The sequence below is a fragment of the Saccopteryx leptura genome, chromosome 2, assembly GCF_036850995.1.
Source record: "Saccopteryx leptura isolate mSacLep1 chromosome 2, mSacLep1_pri_phased_curated, whole genome shotgun sequence".
Taxonomy (NCBI): domain Eukaryota; kingdom Metazoa; phylum Chordata; class Mammalia; order Chiroptera; family Emballonuridae; genus Saccopteryx; species Saccopteryx leptura.
In genome coordinates, this window is record NC_089504.1 from 262,447,302 (window position 1) to 262,469,344 (window position 22,043).

The 22,043-nt window shown below is 37.8% G+C and overlaps 1 protein-coding gene across 4 annotated transcripts in view; it reads left to right on the forward strand.

The window, feature by feature from the left end:
• RALGPS2 (Ral GEF with PH domain and SH3 binding motif 2) overlaps positions 1-22,043 on the forward strand; it is a 139,471-nt gene that overhangs the window by 24,411 nt on the left and 93,017 nt on the right. For all 4 annotated transcript variants that reach the window (XM_066361622.1, XM_066361620.1, XM_066361623.1 and 1 more), the window contains exons 2-4: positions 11,533-11,681; positions 20,592-20,696; positions 21,797-21,847. In XM_066361622.1, the coding sequence (XP_066217719.1) occupies positions 11,625-11,681; positions 20,592-20,696; positions 21,797-21,847 (213 nt within the window). In that variant the 5' untranslated portion in view covers positions 11,533-11,624. The remainder of the gene's footprint in view (positions 1-11,532; positions 11,682-20,591; positions 20,697-21,796; positions 21,848-22,043) is intronic.

Below are 22,043 nucleotides of genomic sequence, written 5' to 3' on the forward strand. Positions count from 1 at the left end.
GGTTAGGAAGCATCAACTCATAGTAGTTGCTTGTCGTATGTGCCTTGACTGGGTAAGCCCTGGGTTTTGAAGCAGCAACTTCAGCATTCCAGGTCGTTGCTTCATCCACTGTGCCACCACAGGTCAGGCAAGTGTAATAATTTTTATCTTAGGGGACTGCTAAAATAAATGAAGAACAATGTTATAATCTCCACAACTTCAATATTTATACAGGAAATTCCCTTGGTTGGTCATTGGGTGGCCCCCAGACCTTATGCAGGGTAAACATCTTCAGACACCCTGTACTCTTGGTTTTTAATAAAATGTTCTAATGGAAAATTAAGTTGTGAGTTTACTAAAACAAGATCTCTTTATTTAAGGCTTTATTTATTCATTTTAGAGAGAGAAGGAGAGAAGAGCAGGAAGCATCAACTTCCCTATGTGCCTTGACCAGGCAAACCCAGAGTTTCAAACTGGCGACCTCAGTATTCCAGGTCGACGCAAACAAGATCTCTTGAAATCCTTCTGCCAAAATTATTTTAAGCTATGTCTGTGTTAGTTATAAATTGCTATGCAAATATTTTTGTTGTTGCAGGCATTGTCACTTTTAAAAGACCAGTGTAAGCTTTACTACGAGAGAACATGGTGGTTTGACTAGTTCGTTTCTGATAGACTAGATATCTGTCTTTCACAAATTCACACTAGTGGTTTTCACTAGTCCATGAATGACTTGGAGGGTGTATGACATACGATGACTTGTCACTTTGCTGAGCACAGATTTGATCTCAGTCCCCCACCCAGTAGGCACACCTCAGTGCAATTTGTTACTCTGCTCTTTTGTGTAGTGACTTCTGTTTACGTCAGCACTCATTGTGCCACCGGAGCCAACTCCTGGTGCTGGTGACTCGGGAGAGAAGCGAAGATAGGTCTAGAAAAAGGAATTTTGGATAAGGGAAATGCAAGATCCTGTGGTGGTGTAAATTCATGATGTTAATCAGTCTACCGTGCAATTTGTTTGGTAATGTATGTATAAATTATCTCAGTATTTTTAGAATCATTAAAAGGTCTGTAGAAGTAAAAAGACATTAGTTGTATTTTAATGTGTTATGTGGCATAGTAGTATTCTCAAATTTGGGGACTTTTCAAGATGTGTTGGGACAAATACCTAATCAACATCAAAGATCTGTTGTACATGAAGTTAGCACTTAGGTATTCATTTGTTGAGACATTTGAATTCAATAGGAATGAATAATAAGGTCTCTGTGTATGTGTGTTTCCTTCTGAATGAAACTTGTAAGAGCATATAATTTAAAAGTTCATTTATAAGGACTCTGCCTTTTGGTTGCCTACAGGATAAAGTCCAGCTCTTTCTTTTTACTGTGACAGACACTGCCCTTCTTTTATACCTATGTCTCCAGACTCCTTCCTGATGTTCCCAGCTCATTTACATGTTGCCCTCTAATTATCGTGTACTCAGCTACTGGCACCTCCCTGAATGCAGTCCACAAAGGATTTTACCATTCTTAGCCTTTGTACCTGCTCTTCCCTTTGTGAGCTTGTTCACCTAGTGAATTTTATTAGACGTGAAGAGGGAAACTAGATATTTCACCCCTGCCACCCCACATTTCTACTGTATTAATTAATTAAGGGTTGTAGGGAGGGGATAATTTAGCTTTGCAGAAAGTGCTGAGGATTAGCAAGCAGAAGACTTGCTTAAGACGTGCCTCTGCCGTTAACTGATTATGTGAACTTGGCCAGGTTATGTGCCCTCCCACTGGGCTGTTGTCTCTAAAATCGGGATTGGAATAAAGCAGTAGGTAAATAAACTTAATTAGTCCCTCCTTTTCTTTTTCTTTACTTCCTTTTTTATTCCCTCCCCTTCTCCCATTCTTGCACATATGAAGGATGATTCCCCATCACTGTGTTGTGAGTTACCATAGCCACAATTCTCCTTGGGGAGTCAGGGTGTGGGGCATGCCCTGGGATGAGGGAACAGATATTAAAATAAGGGAAGACCTGGGGATTTGAAATGTACCCCAAGCTGAGATTGCCAGAGTACCTTCCACCTCTTTCATCTGTATTATTATTCATATTGGCACCCAGGCGCAACTGTTGTAGATCTACGCACTTTAGTTCCAGAAGGCTGTTCATGAGACCTTTTGACTCTGAAGGCAAAATGACACTAAACAGGCGACCATGGAGGCCACCTGTTGGTGGGAAGAGGTGTGCTTTTGATTGGATGTATAGCTTTCTTAGTTCCTGTGAAATTTGCAAGTTGCAGGTTTTTAAGTTGAGTACCTTCTGTATAATTCAGGAGAATTTACTGGATTCCCCCTCTGCTTTTTATTCTGAAATAATTTCAAGCGAACAGGAAAGTTATAAGAATATAAAGAGAATGCAGTGGTACACCCTCTGTACAAATTCGCCAGTTGTTGACATTTTGCCCCATTTGTTTTCTCATCACTAATTTCTCTCTCACATACGCATGCTGTTTTTCTGAAGTATTTGAGATTAGTTTGCATACCTAATACCCCTGTACCTTGTAATACTTCAACTGCATTTTTAAGAACAAAATTACTCTTTTATGTGACTGCAGTGGAGTTATCAAATCCAGGAAATGGATACAGTACTTTTACCTATAGTCTGTATTCCAGTCAATCACATCTTGTGCAGCATTTACTGCCCTCTAATGTAGGACCTTGAACTGGCCGGTCTCTTTTTCTTAATGTGTAATGCCTTTCTTTGTGCCTCATAACATTGGCATTTGTAAAAGAATACAGTTACAGAAGATTCCTTGGGGTAGGCTTGTCCATTTCCTCGAGACTGGATTCAGGGTGTGCAGCCCCAGCTCGCCACCTGTTCATGAGTGATGCCGCGCCCATCCCAGCATACCCAGTCAGAGGTGCACGGCGTTCCTCTGGTGACTGTCACCTCTGGTGACTGTCATTTTGGTTCCTTAATTTCCCTCTTGCAGCTAATAAGCAATATGTGGGAAAACACTTTTTTACTTTTTCCTAATTAAAATATCTTTGCAGAAAAATCTAAAATAGGTAAGCCAAAAGTTAGAAAAAAATTGACTTATAAACCTGAAGATTAGTCCCATTTCAGTGTATACTGGTTATGTGTTTTAATATGCTATGCTATAATGTAGCTGTAATATTCTATAATAATGATAAAGACAGCCAACAAGTATCACATCTTGAATACTTTGGGGAAAGTTGCTTTATTCATTTAGCAGTACATTGTGACTGTTTTCCCATGCGTTACTGTGAGTTTTCTTCTGTGATATTTTAGGTATTGCCTAGTGTTCCATTGTGTATAATCATTTGCCTGTGGATTATTCTGTGATGTTCAGTTTAGACTCACATTTCAGGTTCAGGCACCTCTTGGGTGTCTGGGCTATTTAACTGCCATTCTTTCTACACCCTTTCTGTTCTCTGCAGCTCTAAGGGAGGTACCGCTGTGCTGTTGCCTCACCTGAAGTCCTGGCTCTGAACTTGCCATCCTGACATTGGTCTTGCCCTATCAGCACTGACTGATGGTGCTGTTTTCTGTTCCTAACAGGCTGAGTGCTTTTCTCAGACTATCCTGGGCACACTTTTGCTAAATATGTATAAAGCTCTTTATATTTGGGTCAGATAGCTTTCATGTTTTAATTGATGATATTGTATCAATATGGTCAGGTTGTTTTTGTTTTTTTTTAATTTCAAATAAACACTTTATTTATTTTTTATTTTTTACAGAGACAGAGTCAGAGAGAGGGATAGACAGGCAGGAACGGAGAGATGAGAAGCATCAATCATTAGTTTTTCGTTGTGCGTTGCGACACCTTTGTTGTTCATTGATTGCTTTCTCATATGCGCTTTGACCGCGGGCCTTCAGCAGACCGAGTAACCCCTTGCTCAATCCAGCAACCTCGGGGTCTCGAACCTGGGTCCTTCCGCACCCCAGTCCGACACTCTATCCACTGCGCCACCACCTGGTCAGGCTCAAATAAACACTCTTACAGGCTAGTATTCTGAGTGGAGCATCTGTCCAAAAGACACACACACCCACACACCCAAAACAAAAACACACAAAACAAAGCAGTAATGTGTGGAGCACAGTTTATCTCTGCATGGAACTTGCTTTCTGTTATCTGAATTTCTAGTTAACCTACATTTATATTTTGGACCAGGTCACATAGAAGATCTCAGAACTCTTATGTATTAGAATCACTTGGCAAATTATCTTCAGCAAACTTGTGTGTGAGAGGGAGTGTAACTTTTAAAGGCATTATGTAATAGACTTTCCCCCATTTAATATTTAGCAACTCAAAAGTCTCTCTTCCACTATAAGTATTTAGTTTTAGGCCATTTAGGTACATGGAAATATAAGCTGTTTATGTCGATGTGGGCCTGTTTATAAATGGACCATCCCGTTACTTCTACTGTTTAGTACAAATGCAACAAAATTATATCTGAAAGACTTACGTGTAGAGTCTCTTTATTGATCAAGGTAAAACAGTTTTAATCCAAGTGAATTTTCTAAAAGTAGCTTCTTTACTCTGACAAATAATGTCCACTATTTTATTAACAGTGAGGTACATTTTAAATGGGCCGGTTTCTTTTCATTGCCCTTAATATATGCATTCTACTTCAGGTAGGGTTATTAAGGTGGTAGCATGGAATAAGTGAAATCTTTCTGCTATCCTTGTCTTTTTTTCTTCTAACTTGAGATCTTGAGTTACGTTGTCTTGAAAATCGTCTTTCTCACACATGTTGAATATGTACCTAAAATATTTAGAAATAAAATATATGTCTGGAAACTATATGTAGATGTTTAAACTATAATTTGGTATGTGACCCAGTAAACAATCTTGCTGGAATATAATTTATTTTGTTCTTTTGACATGAGACTTCTAAATGTGAAGATTAATTTAAACTTTTTTTTTTTTGCAGCTCTGTTGTTATATGAGGTTGCTAAACTTGTCGTTGTGGCTGGCTTACTGTGATGGAGGTTTCTCCAGAACTTGTCCTTTTAGTTTCAGGGTGTGAATTGTTGTTGTTTGAAAAATGCGCCTTTGATTAAGAATTAAGTGTAGCTCAGAATTTTTTTATTCACTTATACTGTACTGCTAAGGATAAGTGAAATAATTTCAAGGTGGGTACTTGTTAGCATGCAAAGTGGTCTCTCTCGTAAGGGACTGCTCATTGTTAAATCCTGTGATTGAGTATTGCAAACTACATATTTGTAGATTTATCTTCTCCTTGTCCTGAGAGATATAATTATTAGTTAGTCATGTTTATTCATTTAGAACTTCTTAAGAAATGAATATTTTTTAAAGTAAAAATTTTCTTGGATCATTTAGTAAACTTTCAGTGTACTTCTGTCTTAGAATATGCTTTCAGAATTCTTAATTAGAGGAATAGTTACTCAGTTTTTTAATCCATTGATTTCTATTGGAATTTTCCCATGTTTCTAGAATCAAGAAGCAGAAGAAGAGCCCTTGGAGGTCTGCCTTCTCCCTTCCTTCTGCTTTTCTTTTTAAAGCCACATAACTGATAGACTTTGAGCCTCTGCTTAAATATTAACAGAGTTTCTTGCCCAAGGCCTTCCAGCTGGCTGGTAGGGCTTAGGCTAGGATTTGAACCCAGGACTTTCTTTTTTATATTCTTTCTTTTTTTTCAAGTGATAGAAGGGGAGATAGGCTCCCACATGTGCCCTGGTCAGGACACACCTGGCAAACCCCCATTTGGGTCTGATGCTCTGCCCATATGGGGCCATGCTGGCAACCGAGCTATTTTTAGTGCCTGAGGCTGGGCTGATGTACTTGAACCAATTGAATCATGGCTGCGGGAGTAAAGAGAGGGGGGAGGAAGAAGGGCAGAGAAGCAGATGGTCTCTTTTCCTGTATGCCCTGACCGGGAATTGAACCCGGGACACCCATATGCAGGGCCAACGCTCTACCACTGAGCAGCAGCCAGCCAGGGCCAGGACTTTCTGACTCCAAATTTGTGTTCTTTCTATTGTAGGGTACCATATCTCTTTGCATTGATTTTTTTTCCTATATGATTTCATTTAATTCTCACAAACTATCTCAGATGTACATTTTATCATTTCTTACTTATAAACGAACAAACCTAAATTCAGAGGTTAAACAGTTTACCCAGCATAACACACCTGGTTAAAGTCCCAGAAGGAGCATTTCCTGTCTCATCCTTCTTCCACTGAACTTCCTCTGCTCTTTGATGGCTCCCCTCCCCCCATTTAAATATCACCCACTGAGATAGCCATTTGTACAGAATTAGGGATTCTGAATTGGAAACTAGAGGTGGTAGGATGAGGTGATTGAAGTAGAGGAGATAGAATGTGCCCATGGGAGACTTTGTACAAGAAAAAACTAAGAGAGGGTTCTGGAGAGTGGAGATTAGAGAAGCCTGTGTGGGAAGGGGGCTTGCACATCACTTAAGATACTTTGCTGTTTTGGACAAAAGAGGGCCCCATCTTATTTACTAAACTACTCTAAAGCCCAGTGGCATGTTAAACCTTGAAATACTGGTTTTCATATCCTAAGGTCATTGCCCTGCTCAGAAACCTTTAATGATTCCTAGGCTCAGTCTCTTCCAATCTAAATTCCCCCACTTGGCAGATGGGACCCTCCACAATCTGGTCCTGTCACTTCTTTGATCCTCTTCAGAGCTAATCAGAAAGGTTCTCCCTAGCGAGCAGGCCAGTACTCCTCAGTCCACTTCCTTTGGGCCATCTGTACTTTTAAATTTATACCATGGTTTTGGGTGTTTTTATTCCTCCTTTCTTCCTACCCTGCAACTTGTCTTTCTTATAAACCTAAACATCATTTCCTGCTGTAGAAATCATATGACTCTTGAAGCTGAATCACAGGGTAACACGTTGTAGTATTCTCCTATTCTTCTTTATTTCCTGCTCTTTCCCCGTTAGTCATGTTACAAGTTTGAACATACTAGGAACAACCTTTCCAGGTTCTTTTCCTGTTTCCCTCATTTTTTCATTTCCTATTATTTTCAAAAAACTTACACGAATATAATAAGATGTTTTAGCTTCTGTGAATCCTGTCACTTCTATTTTTGTTTCTTTATAATTGTCCACTTGAAATTTTTAATGTGAATATGTACAGAGGCTTTCAAGTTTTCTGGCTCTCACTATTGTAAATAATGTTGAATTGAACAGCTTTATCTATAGGTTTTTTTTCTTTTTCTCCTGTTTTGCTAAGGTGAATTTCCAGGACTGAAAGTTTTAAGCAAAAGTGTATGAGCATATCAATTCTGTATTGCCTTAATGTTCCCAAAGAAATTGCACTAATTGCATCTCACTACCGTTTTCCTTATTGTTGATTACCTCTTCTGGAGTATTTTGCAAAACTGTTGGGTCTTTAGGGTAGTGTTTCTAATGATGAGAGCATACATTATTTTATGAAAGAATATGTAATTGGTACTGTGAAATGAGATCAGGTTAATTAGTGAGAAATTGTCACTTCTACTTTAATCCCTAGTTCATTTATTTAAAAAGTATAGGTTTCTTGGTGGGAATACAGTGAGAAGCTGGTGAGTTAGGAGACTGAATGAGCCTGCAATTTAATAATCTAGTCCTGTGACCTCAAGCAAGAAACTATAGCTACACATTTCACATTTGCTACTTGGGAATTTTATAGCTTGGAAAGAAGCAATATGCCTGTTTGGGGATTTAAATCTAAAAGACAGATTAACTAACTATCTTTAGAAATTTCAAAAGGGAGTAAGTAGGAAATAATTAGTTAAGAAAAGAGCTATTGTGATGTTGTCATGAACGATTGTGCCATTTGTAGCGCTAGAAAAAGTAAGTAATATTAAAGCATGTATTTGTACTGTTTAATTTTAACTTTTCTGTGTGTAAAGCACAGAAAGGCCTTGAAACGTGTACTAAAACAATCCACTTTTAGGACTTAGTGTTTTCATGGACTCATAGGAGGCTTTGTTGTCCTTATCCAGTATTAAATATTGTTGACTGTAGTGCATTTGTAAATAGTTATGAATAGGATTTTCTCTAAGATATGTTTGCTGTCCATTTTTTTTTTTTACTAAACAGTTGTTTTTAAACCTACTTTAATTTTCGTGGAACAATTTGACATTTTAATTAAAAGCAGGCTGAGAAAACTTGACTTGTAATTTACAAATGTATTAATGTTTATTTCTGGTCTGTATTACTTCTTTTACAGTAAATAAAACTTTTATATTTGATAAAATAGACAAATGATACATTTTCTTTAACAATTTAATCAAAATCCTTTTCTTGACACTAGAGGGCACTCTTGATTTATGAATTCATATCTAAATATGCATAGAACATGGAGTGAAATGAAATTATTTGAAGAGGTTTCATTGCAAATGGAATGTTGCCTTCAGAGAGAATTTTGATTTTTAAGCTCATTTTGTGTAGCAATTCAAATAGAAGTTGATCTTACTAGCATCATAAGGATAGTGAAGTTTATAAAATGAAATACTGTGAATTGGAAGAACTTAAAGTATTGCTATACTCTGTTCATTTTCCCATGAATTTTATAAATGAACTTAAAATGATTTTAAAAACCATTATTTCTAATATGTTTTTCATTTAAAAAAATTCTAGCACAGTGTTTTGCTCTTAGCTGGTTCTGAGGCTATAGCTAAAGAAATGAAGGCAAAAGATGTGACTGAAGGCTGTTGTCATTAGTAATAATTTTTAAGCATTTGAAAGCCACAGACATGTTTCGCTATATCCGGGAAACAAATTTGAGGCATTTTCATTCAATGGATTGCCTTTAGGATTCTGGTGATGCCCACCAGCATGTGTTTTGCTGGAGGTGTATTTCTGAGGCTTTTGTCTTTAATTAGATGACTTCATTGATTTTAAGCTTTGTGTGGGTTAAGTAAATAGTAGATGAAATATGCATCATCAGAATAGCGCACTTACCGTGTTTCGGAACTGGCTTAGGTGCTGTGCATATATTAATTCATTTCTCCTCGCCGCAGCTCTATGAGGTAAGTACTCATCATCATCTGCGTTTCATAGATAGATGAGTAAAGTGAGCACAGAAGTCCAGCAGCATGCTGGGTTCAGATGTAGGCAGTCTTGTTCTAGTCTGTGCTGCTTTTTTAAAAGATTTTATTTATTCATTTTAGAGAAAGGAGAGAGAGAGAGAGAGAAGGGTGGAAGGAGCAGGAAGCGTCAACTCCCATATGTGCCTTGACCTGGCAAGCCTGGGGTCTTGAACCGGTGACCTCAGGGTTCCAGGTCGATGCATTATCCAGTGCACCACCATGTGTCAGGCTAGTCTGTGCTTTTATACTGTCATGCAATGCTCTCCGAAGAAAAAAAACTTAGCATTGAGAGAATTTTTATCAATATTTCAAACTCAGTTTTTAAAGTAGGTATAATTTAAAATACCTATAATTTATAGACACATAGCATTTCTCTTATGAAAACATTGTGGAACTGACTGGGAGAATATATTTGTCAATAATACATCTGATAAGGGGTTAATATCCAAAATTTATAAAAAAAATTCATGTAACTTAGCATAAAAAGAAAGATACAGTGAAAAAATGAGCAGAGGACCTTAACAGACACTTCTCCAAAGAGTGCATACAGATAGCCAATAGACATATGAAAAGATGCTCAGTGTTACTAATCATGAAAGAAATGCAAATCAAAACCACAATGAGCTACCACCTCACACCAGGCAAAATGTCTGTCATCAATAAATTAACCAACAGCTGTTGTGAGAATGTGGAGAAAAGGGAATTCTTGTGCAGTGTTGGTGGGAATGCAGGTTGGTGCAGCCACTGTGGAAAACAGTATGGAGTTACCTCAAAAAATTAAAAATGGAACTGCCTGATGACCCAGCAATTCCATTTCTGGGACTTGACTCGAAGAAACTCAAAACACTAATTCGAGAGAATGTGTGCACCTCTGTGTTCATTGCAGAGTTAGGTTTACAGTAGACAAGAAACAGAAGCAGCCCAAGTGTCCATCAATAAACAAGTGGGTTAAAAAATCTGGGGTGGTACATATATACCATGGAATATTACTCAACCATAAAAAGAGAGAGAATGAAATCTTACCATCTGTGACAGCATGGATGAACCTAGAGGGTATGATGCTAAGTGAAATAAGTCAGAAAAGACCAGCACTGTATGATTTCACTTACATGTGGACTCTAAAGAACAAAATAAACAAAATTGAAACACTGATTGATACAGAGGACAGACTGATGGTTGCCAAAGAGGAGGGAGGTTGGGAGACTGGATGAAAAAGGTAAAAGGATTGAGAAGTACAAATTAATGATCATAGAATAATCACATGAGTGTGAAGAAAAGCCCAAGGAATATAGTCAATTATATTGTAATAACTATGTGTGTGCCAGGTGGATGCTGGAAATATCAGGGGTTCCAGTTTGTAAAGTGTATGATTGTCTGAACACTATGCTGTACATCTGAAACAATGCATGGTAATACTGAATATAAGCTGTAAATGAAAAATAAAATAGAAAAAAAAAAAGAAAATGTCACAGAAATTTAAAGTTGGATAGCCTCAAGATCCATTTACTCCTGTCATTATACAGAGAGGAAGAAATTCTGTCCTAGGCAGGTGAAGCTATTTGCAGAAAGGGATTAGAACCTCAGGTAAATATTCTGACGTCCAGTAAAGTGGAAAGAAACACGGTTTGTGGCAAGAATATTTTATTAGAATTTTAGATGGCTTGAATTTTATTCTTGGATCCTCATTGACCATCCTGTGTCCTCAGAGGCTGTTTCTTTGTGTTGTATGAGTATAATGTCTTACTTAATTAGTCTTATTGGTAGTTGTGAAGATAAGTGAGATAACCGATTGAAGATAGTCAATAAAGTTAAAAACCCTGTACAAACAAATATATATTGATATTTTTACTACACATTTGGTAATATTTTAAATTATTTGTAATGTCTTTGTAAACTAGATTATCAGCCATGATAAACTTACTCAATATTGTTGATGTAAGGATGTCATTTAGATCTCTAAAAATTTATTATTATGCCATGTGTTACTCTGCCACATTTTTTTTTTTTTTTTTTGCACTTAAAACAAAAAAGTCTTTAAATTGGATTGTAGAGGGACAGGAAGAGGGGAGGAGAGAGAAACATCAAATTTTTTATTCCACTTATCTATGTATTCATTGGTTGACTCTTGTATGTGCCCTGACAGGGGATCAAACCTGCAACCCTAGTGTATTAGGATGATGCTCTAACTGAGCACCCAGCCAGGGCCAAAAAAAATGCTGAATTTTTCTCACAATGAATGAAAAAGGTGTGCTTTTGCTTTGATGATGAATATAACAATAACACTCTGAACACTTCCCATTTGGTGTTTCTGATCATTTAAAATGGCATACTAGATTGTCCTCAAATTGATTTAACTGAAGTAAGAAAGAATTCAGTAAAGTTGAAACAGTTTATTTCTTGACATGGAGATAAGCATGGATTTGTTTTCTTAAACTTCCAATAACAAACACATTTAAATTTTTCTGTTTATCTTTTACAGGAGTAATAATGTATCAGTGGCCTTGGATGTGAAGCAGTGGGTCAGTCTTCCTTGCTGTTACCATAGCGCCAGGGACTGATGTTGTGGGAAGCATGGACCTAATGAATGGGCGGGCAAGCAATGTTAATATTGCGGCTACTGCTTCTGAGGTGAGACGTTTAAGAGGTTCTGTTGTAAAGTTTCTTACCTGGCATTCTAACTTTTCAAGCATTATGGTGGGTCACAGATTTAAATCAGAACTTGAAAGAGGCCCACAAGTCTTTTACTTCTTAAAAAAGTGTTTTAATTGTACCATTCACATGTTCACTGTGCATTTAGAAGCAGCTAATCCTTGTCCATTTATTTTTATTTTTTTGGATTATATTTATTGATTTTAGAGAGCAGAGGGAGATAGAGAGAGAGAAAGGGGGGGGGGGGAGAAATGGGAAATTGCTTCTCATATGTGCCTTGAACCCTGGGCAAGCCCAGGATTTTGAACCGACGACCTCAGTGTTCCAGGTCAATGCTTTATTCACTGCGCCAACACAGGTCAGGCCCCGTTTAAGAGGCTTGACAAATAATGATTCTTTAAAGTCCTTTTTAAGGTTATGTTTAAAGGAATTTCTCTATGGGTGTTTTTACATTACATGAACCTGGAGTTTAATAGTAAAAATGAAACAGAGAAAGGTTCTTTTGTTTGGAATCACATGATTTTGGACAGTCTGGCTCCCTTGATTCCAAGCCTGTGGAAGGAGGTTAGGGGACCCTTGGGCTGGACTGTTGACAGGCTGCTCTGGTGATGAAGCCGAGCCTGTTAGGGATGGAGATGAGGAAGGAGCTGTATGTTCACCTCTCTAGTTAGTGTCTCCTTTTATTCTTGCCTCACCTCTTTTTCTGTTTTGTTGTGTCTGGATCTAGCTTACTTGCCTGCTTTCCTTAATAACTTTAGCATCTAGCTTCTATGTTTTTCCTCTATTTTTTTTTCTCTTAACACCATGGCCTCAATTTTCTTTAATAACTTCACCTCCCTTTTGCTACAGCCAATTACTTGGGCCTCGCTATCATTGAAATTATTATAAGTCTGTGGTTTTGATTATTTTTCTAATATAGATGATTGCCATATTTTTCTCTCTAGCTCTGGCTACCCTCATAAATTTTATTAAGCATTTCTGATAGACCAGACGTTTTACTTAGCATCTGAACCAAATCAAGTTAATGCCGTGTAACCTGTGAAGAAAATAGTGCCGCTCCTCTCTCTGACTTCTGTTACGAGCAGCGCCATCACCCCAGAGATCTAAGTGTAAATTTTTAGATTTCTCATTAACTTGCGTCCCCTTCACCCACCACGGTCATTCTCTCATCACATCTGGGAGGGTCTGCCTGCAAAGCAGACATCAACGTTCCTCTGTGATGTCATCCGCAAGTGCCATCCCGTCAGCTCTGCTTATTCTGTTGATTAGAAACAGGTCCCTGGTCCTGCCCACACTCAGGTTGAGAGGATTTCACAAGGGCTTCACCACAAAGACATAGAGATCCTTAGATCCTTGGCGGCCGCCTAAGAGCTTGTCCCCACATTTTATCGCTTGGGTCCAGTCCTTCCCTTGTTATTTCTACTCGTGCCGCCTTCATTTGATCATTGATTACTTCTTGTCTGGATTACTGCAACAGCCTTTCAGCTTGATCTTGCACTTCTGTTCTCAGCTGTGTTGGGTGCACTTAACTGCAGTTCAATTTTTGTATTGTTAAAATCCAGCTGTTAAACTTCATTGTTCTGGACACTGTGGTTCCTCACTGCCTGCTGCTTAAACACTTGTGACCCTCAGCCTTGTATTCAAGACTTTTCTCAAAATGGCCCCCAATTATTTTTTCTAATGGGTTTACCTGTTGCTAATCCTCTACTTGAAATCCAGTCTTGTGAAAGAATACTACATCTTGCTGAAGTTTGTATAAACCTTAGCTTTTCCTGCTTGTGTTATACCTGCCTGTGTTTTTCTACCAGGAATTTCTTTTTTCCATGTGCCCTTCCTTCTTTCTGTGCAAAAAATACATTTTGTCTGTCTTTCAAATCCTGTTTCAGATGCTATACTTTTCAGAATGTCTTTTCCTGATCCCCAAAACAGATGGAGCACTTTAAAAAAATACCTTTTTATAATTTTATTCATAAATTTGTACATAGCTTTTCTTCTTCTTGAGATAGGGATTGCATTATATGTTTGTGTGTCTGTATTATATGTATGTTTACTTGGTATATTTATAACCATATTACTTGAGTACATTAAATATATGGATGTATATATACAGTATGTTTATAACTATATATCCTGAAACCTTTGTCTAATATTACAGGAAGCAGCACACAATTATTTCTTAAATAAAATAGATTGTTTTACTTATATAAAAATTTTTTTTTACTTCCATAAAAGTGAATTAATTACGTCAGAACTCAGAGTGGTGTTATTTAGTATATGATAAATAAGGGCAGGGGAGTCTGCCTTTTAAATTGTACTGCTGTAGCAAGAAAATAAAATTAAAAGGACAATTTTCCACCTTCTCTTAAAATATAGAGCTATTAACATCGAAATGCAGATTTCTCATAAATGTGACAAGTTTACAGAATGAATAAAATACTTGCTTTGTGTGACTTTTCCTGTCAAAGTACCTTTACTCTTTAAATTTTATTTATTGATTGGTTTTTTTGAGAGAGAAACATTGATTTGTTGTTCCACTTATTTATGCATTCATTGGTTGATTCTTGTATGTGCCCTGACCGGGGATCGAACCCTCAACCTTGGTGTATGAGGATGACACTCTAACCGATTGAGCCACCCAGCCAGAGCTTCAGTACCTTGATTCTTAACCTGTACTTGAAGCTTCTGATAGCAATAGAGTTGCAGTGAATTTTTTTCAGATTTCTAGAAGTGTGTAGTTTGTTTAGTCTTGTGTTAAATAAAGAATTACTGTTCTCACAGTGGAGATTATTCTTAAGTAATGCTTAGCTTATTGTTACCAGTGTATGTAGTATTTACTGGTATTGGAGAAGCAAATAGAAGCATCTCACTTGTAATTGTAAGAATTAAGGGAAAGCAATTACTAATTATCATGACCAGTAAAACTACTTATAACTTTCTAGCTTGTTTTGAATGAGTTTAAAACTTTGAGAAAATTACCAAGTTATGTTTAATACCAGGTTATTATTTGACAGATGTAATTAATTATTTGGGAAGCTACTGAATTAGTGTATAGTGCAAAACTGATGTCTGTTCAACTGCTTAACATTATGAATAAATTTCTGTATTAGTCTTAGGACATAAAATAATATTAATGTACTGTAAGCTTGCCGTAGTTCCAGAGACTAAACACATGAAATATAATAGTATGCATAAGATCCGTTTATGGGACTTTGGATTCCTGCTCAGACATGCAGAGAGCTTGGAATTCATCACTCCTGTCCTCACAACACAAGAAAACCGAACGAAATGGAACTCGCTCTTTTTAGCTCTATCAGAGAATTGATGTCACAGAGCAAACTGACAGTGACGCCTAAAAAACTAGAGAGAGGGGCACATATGGAGCATCACAGTTTACCAAGAGCAGAAGTCACTGGAGCCTGGGAAGGGTACGGAGACATAAGCTGCTGTTGTCCAACTGCTGGAGGCTGTGAGTGCTCTAGCTTGTAAGTTACAAACTCCTGGGGGCCCAGTCTTAGTCTCCCACCCCCACTTTGTGCATTTTACCTCTAGGAGCCCCACCAGGTTCTCACATGGGGGAGGGGGAAAGGAACCCCTTCAAAATATGCCCAGCACACTCTGCCCTCCCTCACCTCAAGTGAAACTCCAGAGCCGAATCTGCTTGGAGGAAGAGAAATGCCCGCCTCCAGCCCCCTCTAGCCTTCCAGTCTCACTTTCTAACTTGGGCCACTGAGAAGCCCTTGAGAAGGGCACAGCCCAAGGGCACAGACTCAGAGAAAGACTGATGTGGGCTTGTCAAGGCTCCTTTTCGCCCCATCCAACACCGTATCAGCAGCTGCCTGCCGCATGGAGGATTGCAGCTGAAAGGACCTCCAGGAACCGCAAACTAAGGAGGAGTTTCTGGAGAAACCTGAAGACAATGGGAGAGGCAGCAAAGACACTAAAGGGAATTAAACACTGAAATAGCCCAGCAACAGTGAAGAGTAAACCGCATGACTCCTACCTAAATAAACATAAACCTTACACTATGGGTCTGTTTACCTTCCTCTACTCAGTACACCATGTCTGGCTTTCAGCAAATTGCAAGGCATGCTAAAAGGTCAGAAGAAACAGTCTGAAGAGACAGAGCAAGCAACAGAACCAGACTCAGATATAGGTTTCACGAAGTATCTTTGCTTTCTGTGTTTGTGGGACAGCCGAGCTCGGGAGAAACACTGGACACAGAAGAGTGGCCAAAACGTGAAGCTCTGGAAGTATGGATGCAAAATATTGTGAATGAACCTGTAGTTAATTGAGACAGGATCATTTTTCCCCCACTTCACATCAAACTTGGCTTAATGAAGCGGTTTGTTCAGGCTTTGAATAGAGAAAGTGAATGCTTTCAACATATTATTTCTGCTTTTCCTGCCTTGTCTTTCAAGAAGATAAAAGCAGGTGTATTCGATGGACCTCAGATTCGAACCCTCATACATGACAAAGAATTTGCCAGGAAGATGAATAAGGAGGAGAAAGCAGCATGGCAGTCTTTTGTGGCAGTTACAAAGAACTTCCTTGGCAACAAAAAGCAGAAAACTATAACCTTCTGGTTCAAAGGATGCTGTTGGCTTTCACGACATTGGATGTAACATGAGCGTTAAGATTCACTTCCTGAACAGTCACCTTGATAAGTTTCCCAAAAATCTTGGAGCTGTTAGTGATGAGCAGACTACTGCTGTATAGCATCAAACGAGATTGTCCTCAACAAGTACACAAAAGCAAGAGCTACAAATGCAAATTTTGCCTGAATAGAATTTAAATAAGTTTTGTGCAAATTTTATGATTAAAATAAGTGTTTTAATATGTTCTATTTCAAAATTGTAGACAAATTCTGATGCAATCATATCTTTTAGTGTATTAGTATATTTACTGCATTATATAAATTATTATATTTTCACAAAGATGATGCCCAAGAAGTCATTCTACTTCGTTATGTTAAACTAAATGCTGAAAATTTTACAATAAGATGAAAACTTAAAATCTTGAATTGCAAAAAATACTGTAGCTTACAGAGAAAAACTAATGTCAGATTTGAGATCAGCACATTTGAATTAGGTAAGAACAAGTGTTTTTGTGTATGCAACAAAAATTTTGTTTTCCAGTATAATGGTTGAGAATTTTCCAAAATTAACGACAGCTCTCTTCCTTGGTAACGATTTTTATAACTAGCTGCTCTTGAAAGGGAGGGAAACTTCTATAGTTCCATATAAATCTGATGATTTTTTTGCTCTATTTCTTTAAAAAACGTCATTGGAAGTTTGATGGGAATTGCATTAAATTTGTATATTGCTTTGGGTAATATAGCCATCTTGATTATATTTATTCTTCCTAGCCAAGAACAAGGTATATTCTTCCATCTCATTATATCTTTTTCGATTTCCCTTAACAATGGTTTATAGTTTTCATTATATAAGTCCTTTACATTCTTTGTTATGTTTATTCCTAAGTATTTTATTTTTTTGTTGCAATCGTGAAGGGGATCATTCTTTTGAGTTCCTTCTCAGTTGTTTCATTGTTGGCATATAGAAAGGCTATTGACTTCTGTATGTTAATTTTGTATCCTGCGACCTTACTGTATTGGCTTATTGTTTCTAGTAGTCTTTTTGTGGATTCTTTGGGGTTTTCGATGTATAGGATCATATCATCTGCAAAAAGTGATACCTTTACTTCTTCTTTTACGATATGGTTGCCTTTTATTTCTTTGTTTTGTCTGATTGCTCTGGCTAGAACCTCTAGTACCACATTAAATAAGAGTGGAGAGAGTGGACAACCCTGTCTTGTTCCTGATTTAAGGGAGAAAGCCTTCAGTTTAGTGCCATTTAATATGATGTTAGCTGATGGTTTATCATATATGGCCTTTATCATGTTGAGATATTTTCCTTCTATACCCATTTTGTTGAGAGTCTTAAACATAAAATTGTGTTGTATTTTATCGAAAGCCTTTTCTGCGTCTATTGATAAGATCATGTGGTTGTTTTTTTTTTGTTTGTTTTTTTTTCATTTTTTCTGAAGCTGGAAACAGGGAGAGACAGTCAGACAGACTCCCGCATGCGCCTGACTGGGATCCACCCGGCACGCCCACCAGGGGGCGACGCTCTGCCCACCAGGGGGCGATGCTCTGCCCATCCTGGGCGTCGCCATGTTGCGACCAGAGCCACTCTAGCGCCTGGGGCAGAGGCCACAGAGCCATCCCCAGCGCCCGGGCCATCTTTGCTCCAATGGAGCCTTGGCTGCGGGAGGGGAAGAGAGAGACAGAGAGGAAAGTGCGGCGGAGGGGTGGAGAAGCAAATGGGCGCTTCTCCTGTGTGCCCTGGCCGGGAATCAAACCCGGGTCCTCCGCACGCTGAGCCAACCGGCCAGGGCTACGATCATGTGGTTTTTGTTCTTTGTTTTGTTGATACAGTGTATTACGTTAACCGTTTTACGTGTGTTGAACCATCCTTGAGATTCTGGGATGAATCCCACCCGAATAGCCAAAGCAATCCTAAAGGAAAAGAATGAAGCTGGGGGCATTACAATACCTGACTTCAAACTATATTATAGGGCCACGACAATCAAAACAGCATGGTATTGGCAGAAAAATAGACACTCAGACCAATGGAACAGAATAGAAAGTCCAGAAATAAAACCACATATATATAGTCAAATAATTTTTGATAAAGGGGCCAACAACACACAATGGAGAAAAGAAAGCCTCTTCAATAAATGGTGCTGGGAAAACTGGAAAGCCACATGCAAAAGAATGAAAGTGGACTACAGTCTCTCTCCCTGTACAAAAATTAACTCAAAATGGATCAAAGATCTAAACATAAGACCTGAAACAATTAAGTACATAGAAGAAGACATAGGTACTCAACTCATGGACCTGGGTTTTAAAGAGCATTTTATGAATTTGACTCCATAGGCAAGAGAAGTGAAGGCAAAAATTAATGAATGGGACTACATCAGACTAAGAAGTTTTTGCTCAGCAAGAGAAACTGATAACAAAATAAACAGAAAGCCAACTAAATGGGAAATGATTTTTTCAAACAACAGCTCAGATAAGGGCCTAATATCCAAAATATACAAAGAACTCATAAAACTCAACAACAAACAAACAAACAATCCAATTAAAAAATGGGAAGAGAATATGAATAGACACTTCTCCCAGGAAGAAATACAAATGGCCAACAGATATATGAAAAGATGCTCATCTTCTTTAGCTATTAGAGAAATGCAAATCAAAACGGCAGTGAGATACCACCTCACACCTGTTCGATTAGCTGTCATTAGCAAGACAGGTAATAGCAAATGTTGGGGAGGCTGTGGAGAAAAAGGAATCCTCATACACTGTTGGTGGGAATGTAAAGTAGTACAACCATTATGGAAGAAAGTATGGTGGTTCCTCAAAAAACTGAAAATAGAACTACCTTATGACCCAGCAATCCCTCTACTGGGTATATATCCCAAAAACTCAGAAACATTGATACGTAAAGACACATGCAGCCCCATGTTTATTGCAGCATTGTTCACAGTGGCCAGGACATGGGAACAACCAAAAAGCCCATCAATAGATGACTGGATAAAGAAGATGTGGCACATATACACTATGGAATACTACTCAGCCATAAGAAATGATGACATCGGAACATTTACAGCAAAATGGTGGGATCTTGATAACATGATACGAAGCGAAATAAGTAAATCAGAAAAAAACAGGAACTGTATTATTCCATACGTAGGTGGGACATAATAGTGAAACTAAGAGACATTGATAAGAGTGTGGTGGTTACGGGGGGGAGGGGGGAATGGGAAAGGGAAAGGGGGTGGGGAGGGGCACAAAGAAAACAAGATAGAAGGTGACAGAGGACAATCTGACTTTGGGTGGTGGGTATGCAACATAATTGAACGACAAGATAACCTGGACTTGTTATCTTTGAATATATGTATCCTGATTTATTGATGTCACCCCATTAAAAAAATAAAATTATTTAAAAAAAAAAAAAAAAAAAAAAAAGGAGGGAAACTGTAAAAATGAGCCGTAATGACAAGTGCTCAAAAGTGATGTATAACAGCTGGCAGGTTGACATGTAGTATACCTTGGTGATTGAAACTTGGGTCAGGTTTTTCGTGTCATTATCTGTAGCCTGATTTCCCACCACCATTTAGCAGAGCATGGTCTACGTGTAGTTACAGTGATGATGCTGTGGTTTTGACCAAATGATGCAAGAATACATTTGCATCTCCTGGCTCAAAGGAAGTGCAACTGGAACAGAAATAAGGTTTTCAGGGCCAAAAGCCACCTTTTGATGTATAGGTTGCAATAGCAAATTCAAACTTAAAACAGTAACCTCAAGGCAGAAAACACTTAAATTTGTAATATAACAGGAAGAACATTATCAATTGTCACAGACATTCACCACTTCACAAGTAAGACTGGACTTAATTAATGGAGTTCTGAATGTTTTCTCTTGTGGTTTAGGTTCTGAAAATAATTTGTTTTTCTTAGTAAAAATTAATTTACAAATCATAAACAGGTGTAGCCTTCTCATCTAACTTCCCTTTACCCATGTGAAAATCATTGAACTTGTTAAATTCTTTTCTTTCTCTAGGAAATAATAGGATTGTCAGGGTGAGGAAACTGACAGAGAGAAAATGACTTTATTCAAAAACCTAAAAATCTGAAGTTGAGGTTCAACTTCAAGTTGCCTGACTCTAGTGCTTTTCCGGAGAAGCAACTAACTGTCTGCCCAACTTCCCTGCAGCGCTTGTTAGCCCCCTGCACTCCGTTTCCTTAGTTTTTTATGCTGACCTAGCTTCCGTGACATTGACTTTGAGACAGTATTAAAATGGCTGCATTTTCTTTTAACTCAACAGAAAAGTAGCAGTTCTGACTCATTAAGTGACAAGGGTTCTGAATTGAGGAAAAGCTTTGATGCCGTGGTGTTTGATGTTCTCAAGGTCACACCAGAAGAATATGCGGTAAGACTCCTTCCTCTCCTTTCTCCAATTTTTGCACATAATTTGCGTATTGGTGCTATTGAGTTAGAATGTGTAGGATCAGCAGAGGAGACGGTAAAAATGAATAAACAAATAAAGCAGGTTGTGATGGAGCAAGCAGAGGGATGAGACGGGAAGGTAAGAAGAACTGTAGATCTCTTGAGAAGAGCTTCATAAATTTCATTTCCAGCTTGGTGAGTAGTAATAAGTATTTACCTTTATGGCAATTGCTTGCATAGTCTCTAACTATACCACCTCCCCCAGCCAACTGCACTTAATTGACATGTCAGAAATATTTTTACTTTTTTGTAAATTAAAAAGTTCAAAAGTAAAAATTGAAGGCGTTATTGCAACACCATGAAAGTTATCCAGAAAAGCTTCTTAATTGACATAAATGTTTGTGTGTGTTCTCTTTCTCCTTTAACTCATTAACAGAATTTATTGACTTTCTGATACTGAACCATTCTTGCAACCCAAGAACAAACTGTGTTTGGTCATAGCATGTTATTCTTTGATGCATTGTTGAATTTTGTTTTACATTTTTAGTCATTGAGATAGGTCCATAGCACTGCCTCATGAACTAGTAGATCTGATTTTTGGTTTGGTTTTGATTTAATATATATCCATATTCAAATTTTTTAAATTATTTTTATTTTTTCACTTTACCTCATTTATCTCACAAGAAATATAAACAGGTGTGAGATAATTAGAAATACTTATGTTTGGGGGATGGGAGGAGTTACAAGAGGGTAAAGGGATAAACGGTGTTGGAAGGAGACTTGACGGGGTGGTGAGCTCACAATACAATGTACAGACAATATATTATAGAACTGTACACCTGAAACCTATATAATTTTATTACCCAATGTCATCCCAGTAAATTCAGTTTAAAAAAAGAAATACTGATATTCAATGGTGTAAGAGTTAAATTTTCATTTTCTTAAACCCTTATAAATTTGAGATTTTTCTAGTATTTTCTTATTCAATATATTTTAGTATAGAATATCATTTTAATTTAGAATCTATGTCGTATCTTGGCTTTCTAAAGAAGAAACTGTCATTTTTTAAACTTTTTATTTCAGGGTCAGATAACGTTAATGGACGTCCCAGTATTTAAAGCCATTCAACCAGATGTGAGTAGTTTTAAAAACTTTTCTTGTAAATATGCAAAATAAGCAATTATAGCATCCCAAATCAAGACGTTTTAGAATTGTTAAATTATACTTTCTGAATTTTAAGTATTTAAAGCTCTTGATGTAACTAGTCTGTTACTGTGTCATTCAGGCCTCGGGACCTCAAATAGCACTCATAGCTGCACGTGATTGAGTC